At 41.7% G+C, this 18,980-nt stretch overlaps 1 protein-coding gene across 1 annotated transcript in view; it reads right to left on the reverse strand.

The window, feature by feature from the left end:
• AFF1 (AF4/FMR2 family member 1) overlaps positions 1-18,980 on the reverse strand; it is a 124,635-nt gene that overhangs the window by 85,505 nt on the left and 20,150 nt on the right. The window contains exons 2-3 of the mRNA XM_018576201.1: positions 7,187-7,307; positions 5,751-6,593 (exon numbers count right to left, since the gene is read on the reverse strand). Of these exons, the coding sequence (XP_018431703.1) occupies positions 5,751-6,593; positions 7,187-7,307 (964 nt within the window). The remainder of the gene's footprint in view (positions 1-5,750; positions 6,594-7,186; positions 7,308-18,980) is intronic.

The raw sequence follows: 18,980 nt of genomic DNA on the forward strand, positions 1-18,980 counted from the left end.
GTCCCTCAAGAAATTGTCCAAACGTTTCTTGAACAAATCTACACTCTTGGCTGAAATCATTGCCGATGGCAGTAAGTTCCAGACCTTAACCACTCTTACTGTAAAGAACCCTCTTCGCCCATTGTGCTGGAATTTTTTCTCCACCAACTTTAGGTGGTGGCCTCTAGTCTTTGTAATGGAGTTAATCTCAAACAGTTTGTTGCCAATGTTGCTGTCACCATTGAACATCTTGTACATGAAAATCATATCCCCCCTTAATATCCTTAAATCCAGCTTATACATGTTTAAGGTCAGAAGCCTTGTCTCATAGCTCTGGTCCTCCATTCCCCTAATTAGTTTTGTTGCCCTCCGCTGGACTCTCTCCAGTTCAAGGACATCCCTTCTCAGTACCGGCGACCAAAACTGGACCGCGTACTCCAGATGTGGCCGAACCAACGATCTATATAGAGGCACAATTATAGACTTGTCCCTGCAATACATCCCCTTCTTAATACAGGACAAGACCCTGCTAGCTTTGTTTACCGCAGCTTGGCACTGCAAGCTACCATTCAGTTTGTGGTCTACAATGACCCCCAAATCTTTTTCTATTTCTGACTCCCCTAGCGGCATACCCATGATTGTATAGCCTATTTGTTTATTTTTATGTCCACAGTACATTACTTTGCATTTATCGACATTAAACCTCATCTGCCATAGTATTGCCCACTCCCCTATTTTATCCACGTCCTCCTCTAATGTTATATTGTCACGATCCGTTTCTTTTTTTGTATATTTTTGTATCGTCTGCAAACACGGAAACATGGCTATTTATTCACTCCCCGATGTCATTAATGAATAGGTTGAACAATATGGGACCCAGCACAGATCCTTGAGGCACACCGCTCATTACACTAGCCCAGTCCGAAAAGGTGCCATGCGATCAATGACAGTGCAGCACACCAACCCATGTTACATGCGTTTTTGCAGAGCAGTGGTATGATTGTTCCTGAAATCAAAAAGGTTGCTTTGTCCTGCATGGGCACAACACAGATTTACTTTAATGCAAATAATCTCATCATTAAGCGTTAATCCATTTAACAAGAAACTCTTCTTATATATATCTAAAGAGACAGCTATTTGTGCTCAGTCAACCTCCTCTTCCTATTGCTTGGTAGTGATCCAAAATGGTTATGCCTTTTCCTTTTTCCCAACATATTTTGCCAGAGACAGGCAGATATCTCTCCGAGAACACAATAAGGGGAGGTATCTGCCTGTCTTTGAAGTCACGGGAGCACTGCGGTATGTTGCAATACGCTGATGAATACAACATTGGCAACAATGTGCACTGACCACAAACGAGTTGCATAATAATTTGCAGATATGTATGAAGCCATCACACTTGCAAAACTAAAAGTACAAAAAATACATAAATTAGAAAAACAACATACCATATGTTGCCAATCCTTTAATGCCAACAATTACAAACTGATGCCAAAGAGATCTGCTCAAACAGCAGCGGATTATTAAACCCTTTTCCTAGCAAATCCTGCATATCAATGGGGTGTTTTTTTTCTCCACGTCACTGATTATGAACAAGTTTTGTTAAAAAATTACCTAATTTTTCAGATTATTGCAATGAGACATTTATATTTACTCTGCAAAAATGCTAAATGCTCAGTTAGCAGAGTATTAAAGCCTCTGGTTGGTAATTGGGCTAGGTTTTATGAAAAGGTTTGGCATTACTAGAAAATAAATACAAATCTTCAGAACCTAGGACTATCATTAGTGACGCACTTGGTCATGAGGACTCAGTCAGTGAGTCACTCACATAAAAAGGATCAGAAAAAAAGTCACAAGCTATGATATACAGTACGTGGCTATATGGCATATTTGACAGCATGGTTATTGACACTTAAAAAGGAGAACTATGAGGTTAGGGCTTTTCACCATAGTTCTCGTTAGGGTAACGGGAGGACACAAACTAGCGTCCTCCCGTCACCCTAAGCCAGGGGTAGCCAAACTCCGGCCCTCCAGCTGTGTTGAAACTACACATCCCATGATCTGTCTCCTGGAGTCATGTCTGTGAGAATCTTGCAATGCCTAATGGAATTTGTAGTTCCACCACAGCTGGAGGGCCGGAGGTTGGCTACCCCTGCCCTAAGCTCAGTATACCGCGAGCTGCAGCTCGCGGGATACTGAGACGTCGCAGCTGAAGCGGATCCCGACAATTGTGCCTGGATCCGCCCAGCTGCGTGAGTGACAGCTGGCTCTGCCTATCTAGAGGCAGAGCCAGCTGTACCCGCCCCGTCCGTTCCGCCAGTCAGCGCTGGAGGATCAGAGCGGGGAGGGGGGAACCCAGCCACTCCCCTGTCACAGCAGAGAGCTGTGACAGGATCGAGGAGTGTTCGCTCACTTCCCGATCTACTGAGCCGACCTGCGACAGTCTCATTGTCACAGGTCTAGGTTAGAATTTACAGCTAGCACCTAACTTTTAACATTTTCTCCAGTTGTTGTCAATGGCACTGGCTCCAGGATTGGACAGAATGACTCCTGAAATTCATATTCATTTGGCTACCCCGCTCTATACATAAATATATATTTTCTCCCCCTTCACCTTTATTGGCCCTAAACCCTTATTGGCATAAAATTGAAAGCATTGACCTGATCACATTTGACTAAAATGTATGAGCATATGCTACCTTCAGCTGTAGGTGCTCCATATACAAATTTTCCATATTTCTGTCCATGGCATTATAATAAAAGGTTTAAAAATGATACATGTGCTTCATCAAACAGGAAAGCTAAACAAAATGTTCCCATTGCCAAGTTCTAACTTGGAAACCTCACAACATTTTCAACTTCAGACGTCAGTAAATTATTGAGAGGTTAAAACAAACACTGAAAGTACATTTGTGTTGCAGATCACAACCATATGTCCAGCTAGAGCATTAACCATTTTTGACAAATGGTACATACGAATTTAAATGTACTAGATTATGCAATAAGATTTCATATACCCTCATGTTTTGCAGGGGGTCTTCTTCTAGGTCCAAGCAGTACTGATATGTAGAGGTTCAGCAAAATCCAAAGACAAATCTATACATACGAAAAACCTAAAATGTATCTTCAACTATGAAATGAATCACCCCAACCCTGGCCACTTTCAGCAGCTTCTTGTATTTTCTACATAGCTTAAAAGAGACTGTTGCCAAATTTAAAAACAAAATGCAGGGGGGAAAAAAAAAGGGAGATTCCCTAGCACAACCCGTCTCCTTCAGTGTTCCAGGCCACTTCTCTTCTTGGGAGTGTCCATTTATGCTCTGTGCTGGCCAAACTCCTCCATCTCCCTCTCTATCCTTACCTTGTTACAATACCTTTTTATGCAGCTGTAAGGGAGGCGCAAAAGGGAATAATATTGAGTGTCACATAAGTTCGAGCTCAGTCTGCTGGGGCTGCTGACATTGCAGCACTCTACACAAGGAAGATTTTTCCAGGCAAAAAATATGCTTAAAAAAACAACTTAAATGCACCAAGAAAATTTAGGGATGCAGCTAACGATTATTTTCATAATCGATTAGTTGACTGATCATTTTTTCAACTAATCGATTGGTTGTATAAAAAAAAAAATCTCTCTCTCTCATCAATGGTGAGAATAGTTTCCAACTATTCTCAATCGATTTAAAATCGATTAGTTGTTGCAGCTCTAATAAAAAAATATGGGAAGATTGTTGATATTAATGGTCTGGCAAGTTTCTGGGTGTTAATATATGCTTGGCTTCATCAAGCTTGCATTTTTCTGAAGCCACCAGTAGGGTTATCTTTTGGCTTCTCGCAACTTTCAGCAACAGAAGCAACAAACCACATTGGTTTCTGTTGCAGTCCATTTTTTAAGTATTTCTCCTCTACAAAAAGGGGCATTTTTCTCTCCATTTTGCACCAGAGATTGTGGCAGATATGAAGACACATGCAAATAGACTTGCTAACCAATTCCGACATAATTCTGTTAAACCCACGTCATATACTAAATTTGAAACATTAATTCTGAGTGGCCAGACTTATGGCCCATGCACAGTGCTACAAAAGAGGGATTGAAGAGTTGAATCTGTCTCACTAGCTGTAATTTGTTACAAATAACATTTAATATACACAATACATTCCTTAGAATTTTGTATGTAATATGCAGCATTTTCCATTTTCTTATGGTTTTTTTTACAAAAAGTAAATCAGGAAAGATTAAAGCTGCCCATACACTGTGCGAATTTCGTCGCACAAAATTCACACAGTCAATCAGCTGATCAAAAGGAGCCGGTCAGAAAATCTTCGTACGAACAGAGCAGGCAGCCAATGAGCTGCCGGATCTGTTCAGGTATTCAGACAGTGGCTGCCGGCCGCTGTCAGAATACAAAACAAACAGCGGGGATTCCTCGAATCAGTGCTTTCATAGCATTGGAGGAATCTGCTCTATTTTTTTCATTTAGCCCATGGGGTGAACGAATAAATAGAGCAGTGTATGGCCAGCCTTAGAACAGAACTAGTATGGAGAGGGAATTCATAAATAGATTCGACTTGGTGTTAAATCGATTTACTCACTTACTTATGGTAAATAACCATGCTCTCCCAAAGGTTAATCAAAAGAAAGTTGAAGGGGAAGGGATTAAACATTATTCATAATTAGGCTTATTTAAAAATTACAACCCCACTAAATTAATTTGTTTGAATGGTTCCAATGACTATTTCACCCCATTCTTTTCCCAGCCTAAAGTTTTATCTCCTACGGATGCACCAGTACCTTTTTTTTGTTATCGAGTACAGATAGATCTTTCAGTACTAGCCGAGACCGGTACTTCTGGTAGCATGGAGCCGGCTTCCCGGGCAATCAGGAAGACGGGCAGCGTGTCATTACCTCCGTGCTGTTTGGCCAGCTTGATGCTGATTGGCCAGAAAGCCGGCTTCCCAGCCAAACAGCATGGAGCCGGCTTCCCAGCCATTTAGAAAGGTGGTCCGCCAGTCACCACCCGCGGCCCAACTTCTCGATTGAGTAAATTTCTCTATCTGACCGGAAGTTCTGGTATCGGGATAAGTATCAGAGCATTTGGGTGCGCACTCGTACTCGCCCAAATACTCAGTAACGGCTCCGACACCAATACTAGCATCGGTGCGCATCCCTACTGGTAAACATTTTGGAGCTCAACCTAGCAGAAAATGAGAGGTGTGACACCACTGGATGCTGAACGATATTGTGAGTGTGACTGCACCCAATAAAAAGGACCTGTCAGACTGGACTGTGATAGGCGGCAGAGCGGTGTGGGAGGAGACGCCGGCCGCTCACAGCGCTCTCCACCGCAACGCTCGGCCCGGCTGTCACTTTCTTTTCACCCCGCTGGAACAGCGCCCAGCGAGGAGAAAAGAAACCAGGCATGCGCCGATGTATCAGCCGAAACATAGCTCTTTCGGCATTATGCCAAAAGTGCCATTTTCGGCCGATATGTTTCGGCGGCCGATATATCGGTGCATCCCTAGTACATAGACACAGTATTAGAACATTGCACTGTTAACTTCATTTACCTGCAGACAGGCAAACAAGGCTTTCTGCAGGTAAACATATAAACATTTTTCATAGAATAAACTGGATACATGCACAGTAAGCACAACATCATTTAATAAATAGGATTCCTGAAGTTGATTTCAGTGCCTGACGTCCAATATTTGTAAACAGGCTCAAAACAGTAGAGTTACCACTGCATGTTTGTAAGAGTTATTGAAAGACTTACCTCGTATGGTTCAGATGCTGGTTTGGAAAACCTATCCTTGCCATTAGGTTTTAGATTTACATGATTTCTATATGACTCCTCATGGTAATCCTCTTGCAGCGGTTTTAGTTCTGGAGAATGAGTAGGGACTTGATCTGGACCATCCATGGGCCTTACATAAGCAGTGGGTTTTGGGGGCAATGTACTATTCGTTAAATATTTTGGGAAAGTTTGTGAGGAAGCCACCAAGTTAGCAACAGTAGCAGTACCTTCTCTGTTACCTGTGTCATTTAGAACTGGGGATTTTGTGGCATGGTGGTGAGATTTCTCATGGCTTTGGCCGCATCGCGGCTTGGAATCAACTTGATAGCTGGAATGTAATGGGGACAATGGCTCAACTGGAGGAGACAAGGAGGACAGTAGAGGTGAAAGGGCTGAGATGGAGAAAGGGGAGGATAAAAGTGTAGCAGAGCTACTTTCTTGGGTTTGCTTGAGGTTTCTCTCCATACAGATGGCACCAGTGTGCTGTTCCTGAACAGTGCTATTCTGAAGGCTCCCACGACTTTGGCTGTGGCTTTTTCTCAGTTCATTAGAGGATAGGTCAGAACCTGCACAAGGCCTCTGCCTGGACCCCAAGGACATATTAGAAGACTTTGGAGGACCCAAAGACCTACTTGTAGCGCTGTGAAAAGAGTGCTGCTTGTCAGATTTAAGTTGCGAAGAGATTGGTAAAGCACTTGAAGGGATACTAATGGGATTCTGGTGGGACTTTACGCCAATCAGTTCCTTTACTTCTTCATAAACCTCTTCATAATTTCCCAGCATGCTCTGTATACGACTTGACAATTCGTCCCCTTTACTTGTCTAAAAAAAAAAAAAAACAGAAAAACACCCAAAAAAATGTAAATATGTAATAAGAAAATAATGTTAAAAGTCAATTTAATTCCCCATCGATTTTACTTGTAGTGAAGAAAACAAACACTCTAAATATAACAACGTTATAGGTTCAAAAAGTTGTCACATAATGATTCCCTCTCTTTGCCGTTAAAGGTTTGATTCTCTTTTTTAACCCAGAAGGTGATTTTCCAGCATGCTACAAACTTCAAGTAAATTTGGCACAATCAGACACTTGGACCCTACACCAAAGTTTTATGTGGGGCCTCAACTTCAGCCCAAGTAAAAAATAAGCGCCACCCCTGATATGAAGCCGTGACATTCAACTGGCAAATGTCAGACATTCGTTGGTATTTGACAGATGAATGGTGTAGATGGCCTAATGTCAACAGGAGGTGGGTCCCAATCTGGAATTTACAGGCTAGGCTTAGGATCCAAAACGTTCCAAAAGGAACACAGGATTTTTCAAAATAGAGACCAGAAAAATGCCTGCATTTCAATACTATTGTTATCTAGCACTCTGATTCAACCAAAATAAATGGTCAGACTGTGCACACAAATACCTTGTAAGGCTCTGGAAAAAGAGGAGCATTATCACTGAATGGATGTCTCTCTTGAAGAATCTCCTGATTTCGTCTCTCTCGTTCTCGGATTCGAAGTAAATTCCTCTCTTCATTGTATAAGCTACCAAAGGATAAAAAGGAAAAAAACTGGTCAAGCCTTTACAGTTCAGTACACTTCGCACATAATTATATAATATCATATTTCTCTCCACCCTGTACACTTCCTACTAGGCTACCTGCAACAACAAAAAGAAACACATTTTTTTGTCAACAATTTTGATAGTAAAGCTTTGTTTTGTTTTTAATATTTACTACTAGGCTTTGTATAAAACTGCTGTATTTTGTATTTTAATGTGTACTAATCCTCCTTTTCTAGTGGATCCCCCCCGCAGTGCTGTCCCTCCCCCCTTCCAGGCACCGTGCGTGCTGGTTCCAAGCCATGCCCACAGTAGGTGTGCGTCTATAAACACAAACAGCCCCTCCTCTCCGCCCCAACAGTTTAATTGATGGCAGAAGGAACCTATGGTTCCTCTGCCATCAGTATCCTCTACCCACAAACAGGAAGTTCAGTGGGACAGAGGATTGCTTTGGGAGCGGTGGTAAGCGTGGAGGGGGGGGGGGGGTTACTCTAATACAGAGAATGCATCAAGGTAAAAAAAAAAAACGCCCAGACCTTAATACTACTTTAAAGCAGCCCTACAACAGGATAGTTCCCTTTCAGATCCTTTGCTGTAATCAGTTATGCTTTTAATACCAACCTTTTCCTGAAAACTACATTTACCAGAGAAGAAGAAAAAAAAAATATTCTATAAAATATGCCAAAGCGCTAAACAGTTAAATATAAATAAAAGAATATCCAATAGCAAAAACTTCAATTTGTTTAAGCTTTGTTCCCTTTATTTTCACCTGGCAACTGTGCAAATTGCATACTTGCTCTCTACATAGTTAATCAGGTTGAAAAAAGACACAAGTCCATCAAATCCAACCCATAGAGATACGGAGAGGAAAAAAAAGAAAAAAAAAGACTAAACAGAAAGCTATGCCCACAGCTACCCTGTTGATCCAGAGGAAGGCAAAAAAAACCCCTATAAAGCACGGTTTAATTTGCTCCAACAGGGGGGGGGGAAATTCCTTCCTGATCCCACAAGGCAATCGGATATTCCCTGGATCAACAATCTCCAATGCCTAATATACCTATAAGAACTCAATATCCAGTAATATTCTGTGCATTTAGGAATACATCCAGATGTTTTTTTAAACAATTAACCAAGCTAGCTAGAACTAGCTCCTGGGGGAGTCTATTCCACATTTTTACAGCTCTAACTGTGAAGAATCCTTTCCGTATGCAAAGGTTAAACCTCTTTTCCTCCAGACGCAAAGAGTGCCCCCTTGTCCTTTGCAGTGACCTTAACGTGAATAATTTGGCACCAAGCTCTTTATATGGACCATTTATGTATTCATACATGGTGATCATGTCCCCCCCTTAAATCGCCTCTTCTCCAGAGAGAACAAATTCAGGTCAGGTAATCGTTCCTCATAGCCGAGCTCCTCCATGCCTCTTATGAGTTTAGTCGCCATTCACTGCACTTTCTCCAGTTCCACAACATCCTTTATGTGAACTGGTGCCCAAAACTGAACTGCATATTCCAGATGGTCTTACTACTGCTTTGTACAGGGGCAGGATTATGTCTCTATCTCTGGAGTCTAGACCCCTCTTTTAATACAAGAATGTATTTTGCTTGCTTTAGAAACTGCTGCTTGACATTGCATCTCTGGGTATCACTAATTTCTCCACCACTTTATCTATGGGGGCATCCATGGCTATAAACACAGGCAGGACTTTGAACATGGCTACTTTTGTTCAACTGCATTACAGGATGGATTGATGGGATTATTCATTTTGTTTTTGCAGTCTTCAAAGCTCATAGAAAGTGACAATGACACTGCATTTCAGGCAGGGTAACAGGTACTTTCTATACTTGCTAAAATTGTTCTTAAATGTGGTAGTTGGATTAGTTTTTATTTTTTAGGCTGGAATGGCAAGATGCAAAACATTCAATTTGTGGTTTTGGGTTTAGATGTGCTTTAATAAAACATACTTCAGTATTTATCATTAGACTACTATAGCCTCCACTTTATATCAAAGTATGAACACACCGTATACATATATATACATTTTTTTGCATATGCACACATCCAAGGATATAGGAGATATTGGTATTGTTGATCGTGTGACAAACAAATTAAAAATGTTAAATGCTTCAAAATTCCTGCATCATCAGCAATGGTCCTTATCATATACTGTTGGCAAGGTCTGCATCAGAAAAGGCGCAGCTCTGAAGGTCTGATCTGCTGTACTCAGATAAGAAGCCAAAAAAGTGAAATGTTCTCAAGAGTGGAGGTGCATATACTTAACAGTTTCCAAAAACTACTGATGGTAACCTAACAAGATAGCCAATGTATTAAGATGCCAGCTATCCATATGGAAACTTTTTGGCTTTTCAAAGAAATGCTAGATACGGAGAGGAAAAAAAAGAAAAAAAAAGACTAAACAGAAAGCTATGCCCACAGCTACCCTGTTGATCCAGAGGAAGGCAAAAAAAACCCCTATAAAGCACGGTTTAATTTGCTCCAACAGGGGGGGGGGAAATTCCTTCCTGATCCCACAAGGCAATCGGATATTCCCTGGATCAACAATCTCCAATGCCTAATATACCTATAAGAACTCAATATCCAGTAATATTCTGTGCATTTAGGAATACATCCAGATGTTTTTTTAAACAATTAACCAAGCTAGCTAGAACTAGCTCCTGGGGGAGTCTATTCCACATTTTTACAGCTCTAACTGTGAAGAATCCTTTCCGTATGCAAAGGTTAAACCTCTTTTCCTCCAGACGCAAAGAGTGCCCCCTTGTCCTTTGCAGTGACCTTAACGTGAATAATTTGGCACCAAGCTCTTTATATGGACCATTTATGTATTCATACATGGTGATCATGTCCCCCCCTTAAATCGCCTCTTCTCCAGAGAGAACAAATTCAGGTCAGGTAATCGTTCCTCATAGCCGAGCTCCTCCATGCCTCTTATGAGTTTAGTCGCCATTCACTGCACTTTCTCCAGTTCCACAACATCCTTTATGTGAACTGGTGCCCAAAACTGAACTGCATATTCCAGATGGTCTTACTACTGCTTTGTACAGGGGCAGGATTATGTCTCTATCTCTGGAGTCTAGACCCCTCTTTTAATACAAGAATGTATTTTGCTTGCTTTAGAAACTGCTGCTTGACATTGCATCTCTGGGTATCACTAATTTCTCCACCACTTTATCTATGGGGGCATCCATGGCTATAAACACAGGCAGGACTTTGAACATGGCTACTTTTGTTCAACTGCATTACAGGATGGATTGATGGGATTATTCATTTTGTTTTTGCAGTCTTCAAAGCTCATAGAAAGTGACAATGACACTGCATTTCAGGCAGGGTAACAGGTACTTTCTATACTTGCTAAAATTGTTCTTAAATGTGGTAGTTGGATTAGTTTTTATTTTTTAGGCTGGAATGGCAAGATGCAAAACATTCAATTTGTGGTTTTGGGTTTAGATGTGCTTTAATAAAACATACTTCAGTATTTATCATTAGACTACTATAGCCTCCACTTTATATCAAAGTATGAACACACCGTATACATATATATACATTTTTTTGCATATGCACACATCCAAGGATATAGGAGATATTGGTATTGTTGATCGTGTGACAAACAAATTAAAAATGTTAAATGCTTCAAAATTCCTGCATCATCAGCAATGGTCCTTATCATATACTGTTGGCAAGGTCTGCATCAGAAAAGGCGCAGCTCTGAAGGTCTGATCTGCTGTACTCAGATAAGAAGCCAAAAAAGTGAAATGTTCTCAAGAGTGGAGGTGCATATACTTAACAGTTTCCAAAAACTACTGATGGTAACCTAACAAGATAGCCAATGTATTAAGATGCCAGCTATCCATATGGAAACTTTTTGGCTTTTCAAAGAAATGCTTTTCTTTAAAGTCACACACCCCCCCCCCCCCCCCCCCCGATCTTCTTTCCTGATGTTTTCATCTGTCCCTCCAGCGGTGCGACGGCTCTCCGATCCAGCGCTGACTCCTCTGTCCCTGCAGGCACTTCCGATCCCGCGTGTCTGCATGCGGGTACACGCGTCCATAGACTTACCATGATGCCAAGATGCATTGCGGCGATCTGAGCAGTTTCGGATTCTCGGGCAGGAGCGCGCAGCGATAACTAGGGAAGTTTAAACCGCTGTTTTAAAAAAAAAACACGTTTTGCCTATATCTACTGCTTGCTAGCAGTAGATATAGGCAAAAAAAACGGAGGGTTTAGGTCCCCTTTAAACTTACACACATACATACATATACATATATACATATGTATATGTATGTAAGTGTCGTTCCCGTCCCATCCCAACTGATTCAGAAAGTTATTTTAGTTTTACTAAGGGATTACTTACCTAACCAACTGTCCTGCAGCAACCGGCAGCTTATTCCTCCACTCTCCTGCACCAAAATGTGCAACAGCACTCCTATGTCATCACGTATCATGCAAGACCAGCAGTAGCTGCTGATCGTGCATTGTAAATGATGATGTCACTGAGAGCGAGCTGGTCGCATGACCAATTGGAAGCCAGCAAGAACATCTTGGAGGGTCGCCAAACCAGGACCAGCGAGGACAAAGACTGCGGATTGAAGCAACATTGTCAGCACAGGGTCACTTATAAAGAATTACATACCTGGAATAAACTAGGCTCTAAAAAGTTACTTTTCTGGTGACCCGTTTGTTGAAACCCTGCCTCTGCTCTGACACAGGTATTAAATTATTCAAATACCGGTTTTCCCTAATGCAAGCAATGGTTACACCTGCAGGTTTGTACGCCCTGTAGTGACATATATGTCAGGAGGAGAAAAAAAAAAGTGTTTGTGATGGGGGAGCAGGTATTCCACACATCCAGAAGTTTGGAATAAATTGCAGCAGGGTCACTTTAGGGTAAGTCATTCTCTGTATTACATCATTCCCTAGTAAAATGTTTGTTTTCTGCATTAACTCGGTAAGGGGGGGGGGAGTAGAGGGAACCCCCTTTGGCTCAACAGAAGCTTTGTTGACATAAAACATCAGCCACATAGGGAGTGCATGGTTTTTGAAAAGTCAGCTGACTCATAGGCTTGCATTATGAGAAAGCAGTGAAGTACAGGTATGCTGTAGCTATGGCTGCAGCTAACGATTTTTTTCATTACCGATTAGTTGCCCGATTATTTTCTCAACTAATCAATTGGTTGTATAAAAAAAATATTCTCTCTCATCGATAATAGTTGCCAACTATTCTCATAATCGATTAGTTGTTGCAGGTGTGTGTGTATGATTCTTTACATTTACATGTACATGTACATCAAAACACAATTGAAGACATACATCACCCCCTTAAAGCACATCTAAAGTAAATCTCCTATAAGCTTTACCACACTAATGCAATTCGCAAATGCAAACGTTTTAGTCTTTATATCTTTTTTTCTATTTTTGGTTGATATTCTCTTTTTGCTAATATCACTGTGAATAAACTGAACCAGAACAATTATGTGCAACTGACACTGAAAGGAAGTGGATGAAACAGGCTGGAGGAAATCAGCAGCATCAAGATACAAATAAATAGATTGTTTATGATTCACAAAGCTTTACCAAACCAACTGTCTTTCAGTTTGGTTTTACATCTACTGTAAGCCAGCTATACATGCAAGTCTTCCCCAATCAGCTGTACTGGTTTGCTCTGACAATTTCCTTTAAATTCCCAGTTGTAAAACGATATACCAACAGTGAAACATTACAGGAAACTTTCAGGTTTATCAGAGTCCTTGGTCTTTAAATACACAAATACTAACGCAAGAAGTAGGCTGGTTTTCACAGTTTGACGTCAAATCACTCAATACTCTGTCTGCCTGACAGGTAATCAGGAGTAGTGATGCACTGTTGCCCTTTGCATTCATGCACTGAAGTGTCTTGTTAATTGTTACACATTGAACACACAGGAAAATAGTGGATGCAAATTTGTTTTTCTTGTGATAACACTACTTGGAAGGGGTTTTCCAAACTGAAATCTTTTACTACATTGTCCTATTCGTCAAACAACAATTACACAGACACTACATAAGCAGGCTAACTGTAGCTGTGTGATCATCAACTAGGCAAACGTTTGCTACACTTAGATTTTCTATTTCTCTCAACATTAGTAGAAGAAAAAAAAATTAAAAAGCAAAAGTTTGAAGAAAAAAAAAAAAAAGCAGTTGCCGATCACCAGTTTGGACTTTCTACTTCCACAGCATGATGCTATAATGTTTGGTACGCTGGAAAGATGTTGCTTATTATTGCTTCTTACCTGTATGATCCCACAGGCTAACGCTGCGTTTACACGGGTGCAAAGGGGCGGTGAAAACGTGTGGTTAATCCGTGTTTTTACCACGCCGCAACCACCTACCTGCACATTAACATGTGGACAAACAGATCTTGCTTCGCAGTGCAGCAAGTTTAACTTGGTATGTCACTTTTGGCAGGCAGCACTGCTTGGCCAAAGCACCCAATGTAGTCAATGTGACTGCGCCAAAACTAAAAATTCCAAATAACTGGCACACATTTGGAGCTTGAGAATACAATATGAAATCCCCCTTTAGAATAGAAAAAAAAACAACAGGTATTGAAGAGGCAGCAGTGTCACCTCTTGAACGCCTGCAAATTGGCAAACACCTCTGAAAGTGATCCACAGTGGATCACTTTTCAGGGGGGTGATGAAGTCCACCGCCCAAATAAGAGAAGCCTGAGGGTCCATTCACATATAGCGTTTGCGTTTCCCGCACAACACAAACGCTATATGTGAAACAACTGCACAGATTTAACTCATTTGTGTCTAGCTGCGAACGTGCGGAATCTGTTTTTTAAAAGAAAAATCGCATTTGGACTATTTTTCGGGCCACACAGCCGCTGCAAATGTCTGCACAATGCACATTTACGATGCATTGTTTTTCTCTGTTTAGAGCGGTTCCGCGCGTATTCGGCCGGACAAGCGCTCCAGTGTGAATGGAGCCTTAGACTGTATGTGTGTAAACACTAACAAGTACTTTACTTATTTGCTCCCTTTGGTCTGTTTACTATGCCATTGGAAGTGTTTTGATAAGTGCAAAAGATACCTGTTGAACTTGTCAGAAATTCAGAGCTCTCATGTATCCTCTGCAGGCTTCTTGTATTATCTCAAAGAGGCTATTTAGCCCTTTCATTTCTCATCATAGACTAGAGAAAAATTACCCTTTTTGTTGGACAGACCAAAGAGTGGGACTAGAGTAGTTTAGCGAAAGGCGCTGGGAAGGCTGGCAACACCCAGTTCATTAAAAAAAGGTTATTTACAAGTGCAAAAGTGATATTTTTTTTTTTTTTAAGAATACATTTTATGAGATTTTTTATTAAAACAACGCCAGGCAAATGAAATCTTAACCCTTGTAGTGGGGCTACCCCCACACTGCAAGGGTTAAGTGCTCCTTTTTTCTAGGGATCTAAAATAACCACGATACTGGCTTGCTCTTACACTGCTCCCTTCAGCCTCGCTTCCCCCTCCGCTCCAGCGGTCTAAGGAAGTAATTACGTCCAACACACAGGGTGAGTAGAACTTTTGCAGCCAAACTGGGATAACACCCATTTTATATCCCTTACATGTTCTCATTTACATAACATATGTGCGGCTTCTGAACTTTGATGAATGGTTTGTGGGAGGAACAGACCACCAGAGGAGTGAGCTCCAGTTGTCTACTATACTGGTTGCCATATTCATATACTGTAGTGCCCACAGGGCACAATCACTGTGGCGATAAGATTGATCAATTAATTTACAAAAAGGTCATCTCTTTTCCGCTGGAGGGATTGGAAGACAGAAGGATCACTGGTATGTTTGTTATGGGCCTCTAGAAACCTGATTTCTGTGAGAATCATTATTATTGAAACAGCCATTTCTCTTTTTTCAGGTGAGCCATGGGCGAAGCAAATACTCCCCAGGGTGTATTTTAAGGCTTCCTCCTTAACCATGGGAGCAATTTTGTCCTGTGCATGGTCAGCAAGGGAATCAGGCACAGACTGGGTTATGGCTACCCGAGTACAATTTTCAAAAGCACATCGTTCATCCACCAAGAGGAAAACAGTTTGGGTGTCTTACGAAGTTTAATTATGAAAAATATAGAAAAATGGTTGGACCACCGCTGTGTACCTATGTGAGCTTGTCAACTGAGATCGTAATGCGAGGTCAGGAGGTAGTCAGTGAATGGTTTCAGTTGACACCCATAATATTAATGGACCAATAGGTAGTCTTGTAAGGCAAGAGGGAAAAGGGAAATAATTTAAACAACCCTGGAAGACAGCACAACTTGGCTGGTGACCTTACTTTTCTCTAATGAAGATAGAGCAATACAGCTTGGTCACCTACATACCCCCATTCAGTGAGTATACAGTGAAGGAGCAGCAGCAAATCAATAAAGAAATGTCTCTCCTTCGGTTATGCAGCAGAGCAGGGCACTGGGCATCCCAGTCTACTATAAAGAGGAATTTAAGAGGCTGATATCAAAACAGATATAGTCGCTTCACTAAATGCATTTGCAATGTGTTAAAGGAATACATAACTGCATTAAAAGGGCCTATTTTTATCTGTCTGGTTTTCAGGCTATTTTAGGGTGGCTCTTTTCCCTTGCAGGGTCCTATGCAGCCACTCCTGTGTGTGCTAGTAAGATACACACAAGCACAGCAAAGAAAACTGCTTCCTGCTCCTCCCCCCTCCAAGCTAGTAGATAAACAGCTGCGGCAGATGGATCTTTTCCATGTGATCTTGTACTCAACAGGAAGCTCAGGGAAGCAGAGCTGAAAGAGTTGGAGTCACCTGCTCTGACATAACTGTAAGCACTTGGGCAAAGATGTAAAGAAAAACTTTTGTGGACAATTTATAGTTGTTTGTTTCATCTGAATTCATTATTATAAAAATCTGAGAGTTTAATGCATGTTAATATTTTACAATCCTGACTATTTAAAAATCTTAGTGGTTTAGGATAACATTTTAAGATAGTTTGTTCCTTTTTTTGGACAAGTTAATAGGAATAAAAACAAAGGTAAGGAATGAAAAAGCAGGAAATCTCCAACCTCTCACGTCAGACACGACTTTGCTTACGTGAATGGTTGAAGCAGTCTTTAGTTATGTCATGCATCAGTGTTAAATGCAGCTTGATGCTGCTATGGAAACCACTCTGAAAGGCTTACATGGGGTACAGCTGACTAGTCATTAATCACAAGAACTGGTTGTGCAACCTAAATGCTTACAAAAGTAAATCTACTCAGCCAATAAAGAGAAAATAAAAAAGCAGACACATGATCACGCAGGCATTAAAATATTTTTTTTTTTTAAAGTATATATACGACACACCTATGAAAAGGGTTCCCGCAAATGTATACTCCAGATGGTGTTAACGTGGCACTAAACTCAGGAGGTAAATCCTAAAAATAAATTTATGTTAATAGATATGGTACTTGAATGTATCTTATTTGTGTATCACTCAGCTGTAGATGGACTACAATCTCAATACAAATTAGTAAACTAAACATGAGGTTATAGTCCATCACAGGAGTGAGCTTGGAGTGGTGAATACTTTACAACAGAAAAGGACCATGGGAAACAAAAGTAGCCCCCCTCCAGAAGGGAGGACAGTGTCAGCATGAATTCAGTGATATACAAATAGGATACATTTTTGTTACTACCGTATATACTCGAGTATAAGCCGAGTTTTTCAGCACATTTTTTGTGCTGAAAAATGCCCCCCTCTGCTTATACTCGAGTCAGCGTCTCGAGAACTTTGCTATGTTTTTTTTTTTCTTCTTACTTACCTCGCCGAGCGTCGTGTCACTGCTGCTCCGGTGGGCGGCGCTCTGAGCGGGGTCATCTGGCAGTCTCCGGGTCCTAATTTAGCAGCAGTGACGCGAAGCACCGCTCGGCGAGGTAAGTAAGAAGGAAAATAAAAAACCCTGCAGCGGCCAGTCAGGAGCAGGGATGAGTCAGCACAAGAGAACTAAGGGTAATGGGAGGACACAAACTAGCGTCCTCCCGTCACCCTAAGCTCAGTATACCGCGAGCTATAGCTCGCGGTATACTGAGACGCCACAGCTGAAACGGATCCCGACAATTATGTCTGGATCCGCCCAGCTGCGTGAGGGACAGTTGGCTATGCCTATCTAGACTCAGAGCCAGCTGTACCCACCCCCTCCCCCATCCGTTCCGCCAGTCAGCACTGGAGGATCGGAGCGGGAAAGGGGGGAATGCAGTCCCTCCCCTGTCACGGCAGAGAGCTGTGACAGGATCGAGAAGTGAGCGAACGCCAGTATGTGTTCTCTCACCTCCCGATCTACTGAGCCGACCTGTGACAGTTTAATTGTCACAGGTCGGCTAGAACTATAAGGTGAGTGAAAAGCACTCCTCTTAGTTCTCCTTTAAGGTACTTAAATGCATTTTTAAGGTTTAGTTCCTGAATTTAGTGTCACTTGAAGTTGCCCACACATGCTGATCATATACGGAGACAGCTCGTTTTAGATCTTTGTTGAATAGGGTTTGTGGTCAGTCCCAATTGTTTTATGCTCAGATATCCTTTGGAGTGGATGGATGAAGAAGAGTTTGTTCAAGGGTTACATCACTGTAAATAAGTAGTAGCCAAATGACCCAATGTATAATAGAAGCTGTTCCAGTCACACACTCCATACATAGCTCCTCTGTTGCAAACTCAAGGTATGGATTAACTTGCCTGACTCCACATGAAAATGGAATGTCCACACTCAAAAGTTTTACTTGTCAGGAATTTTTCCAGGTAAAATATAAAAAAGACAGGGTGTAAGTAATTAATAGCAGCCATAGACTTAATGCTTGTAATTGAGGGGTGCTCCAGGGGAAAAAAGGCTCACAAGTCAGAAGAGATCTCATGCGTCAGAACCATCATGCGGCCATGCTGACCAGTGACCACTCCTGACTGCACTTACTATACAGACTCTGGGTTTGTGTAATGAGGTTTTTCAGTGCACAGACCATTATATGGGCTTCGGTGGGTGTCAGTCAATGGTCATCGTAAGGTCAGGTAACCACAGCGGGGTCTGGGGGGCAGGGGTTGATTAAGGTTTTGTGAGTTAATTGACGCTTTTTTGGCTGTCCAGTGACAAAAGCCAATACATGCCAAACTAGCAGTCAACTGCACAGCTCCACACAAGAATACAGTGTAGACATATTCACATGATGGTGCCAGGTAATACTAAAATCATGCTTTATGCCATTATCTTGTGATGCGAAAGAAAAAAAAAAAAATCATGGGGAAAAAAATGAAAGATTAATGAAAAATTTAAAGATTCTTCTAAATTGAACATTCAATTGTAGGGCTGTAACAAATCGATTAAATTGATAATGAGAATTGTTGGCAATGATTCTCATCATCGATTAGTTGCTTTACGATTAGTTGCTGCTGCTCTGCTCCTCCGTTCTCCTCCTGGTGCTGGCTGCAGCGGTCTGTGTCCCCTTCCATCCTCACCTTTATCGGCAAAAGCAGCAGGGACACAGACCACTGCAGCCGGCACCAGCGGAGAGACCGCTGTGACTGCATCCCCCCCTTGTTGCTATCCTGGTCCTTCTCTGCCCTGTGTGACCCTGCTGCCGCAACGCCAACCCCACGCGTGACTCCGGCCACCGCCGCCCCATTCC

Source organism: Nanorana parkeri, unplaced genomic scaffold (genome assembly GCF_000935625.1).
Source record: "Nanorana parkeri isolate BGI_ZX_2015 unplaced genomic scaffold, ASM93562v1 scaffold59, whole genome shotgun sequence".
NCBI classification, from domain to species: domain Eukaryota; kingdom Metazoa; phylum Chordata; class Amphibia; order Anura; family Dicroglossidae; genus Nanorana; species Nanorana parkeri.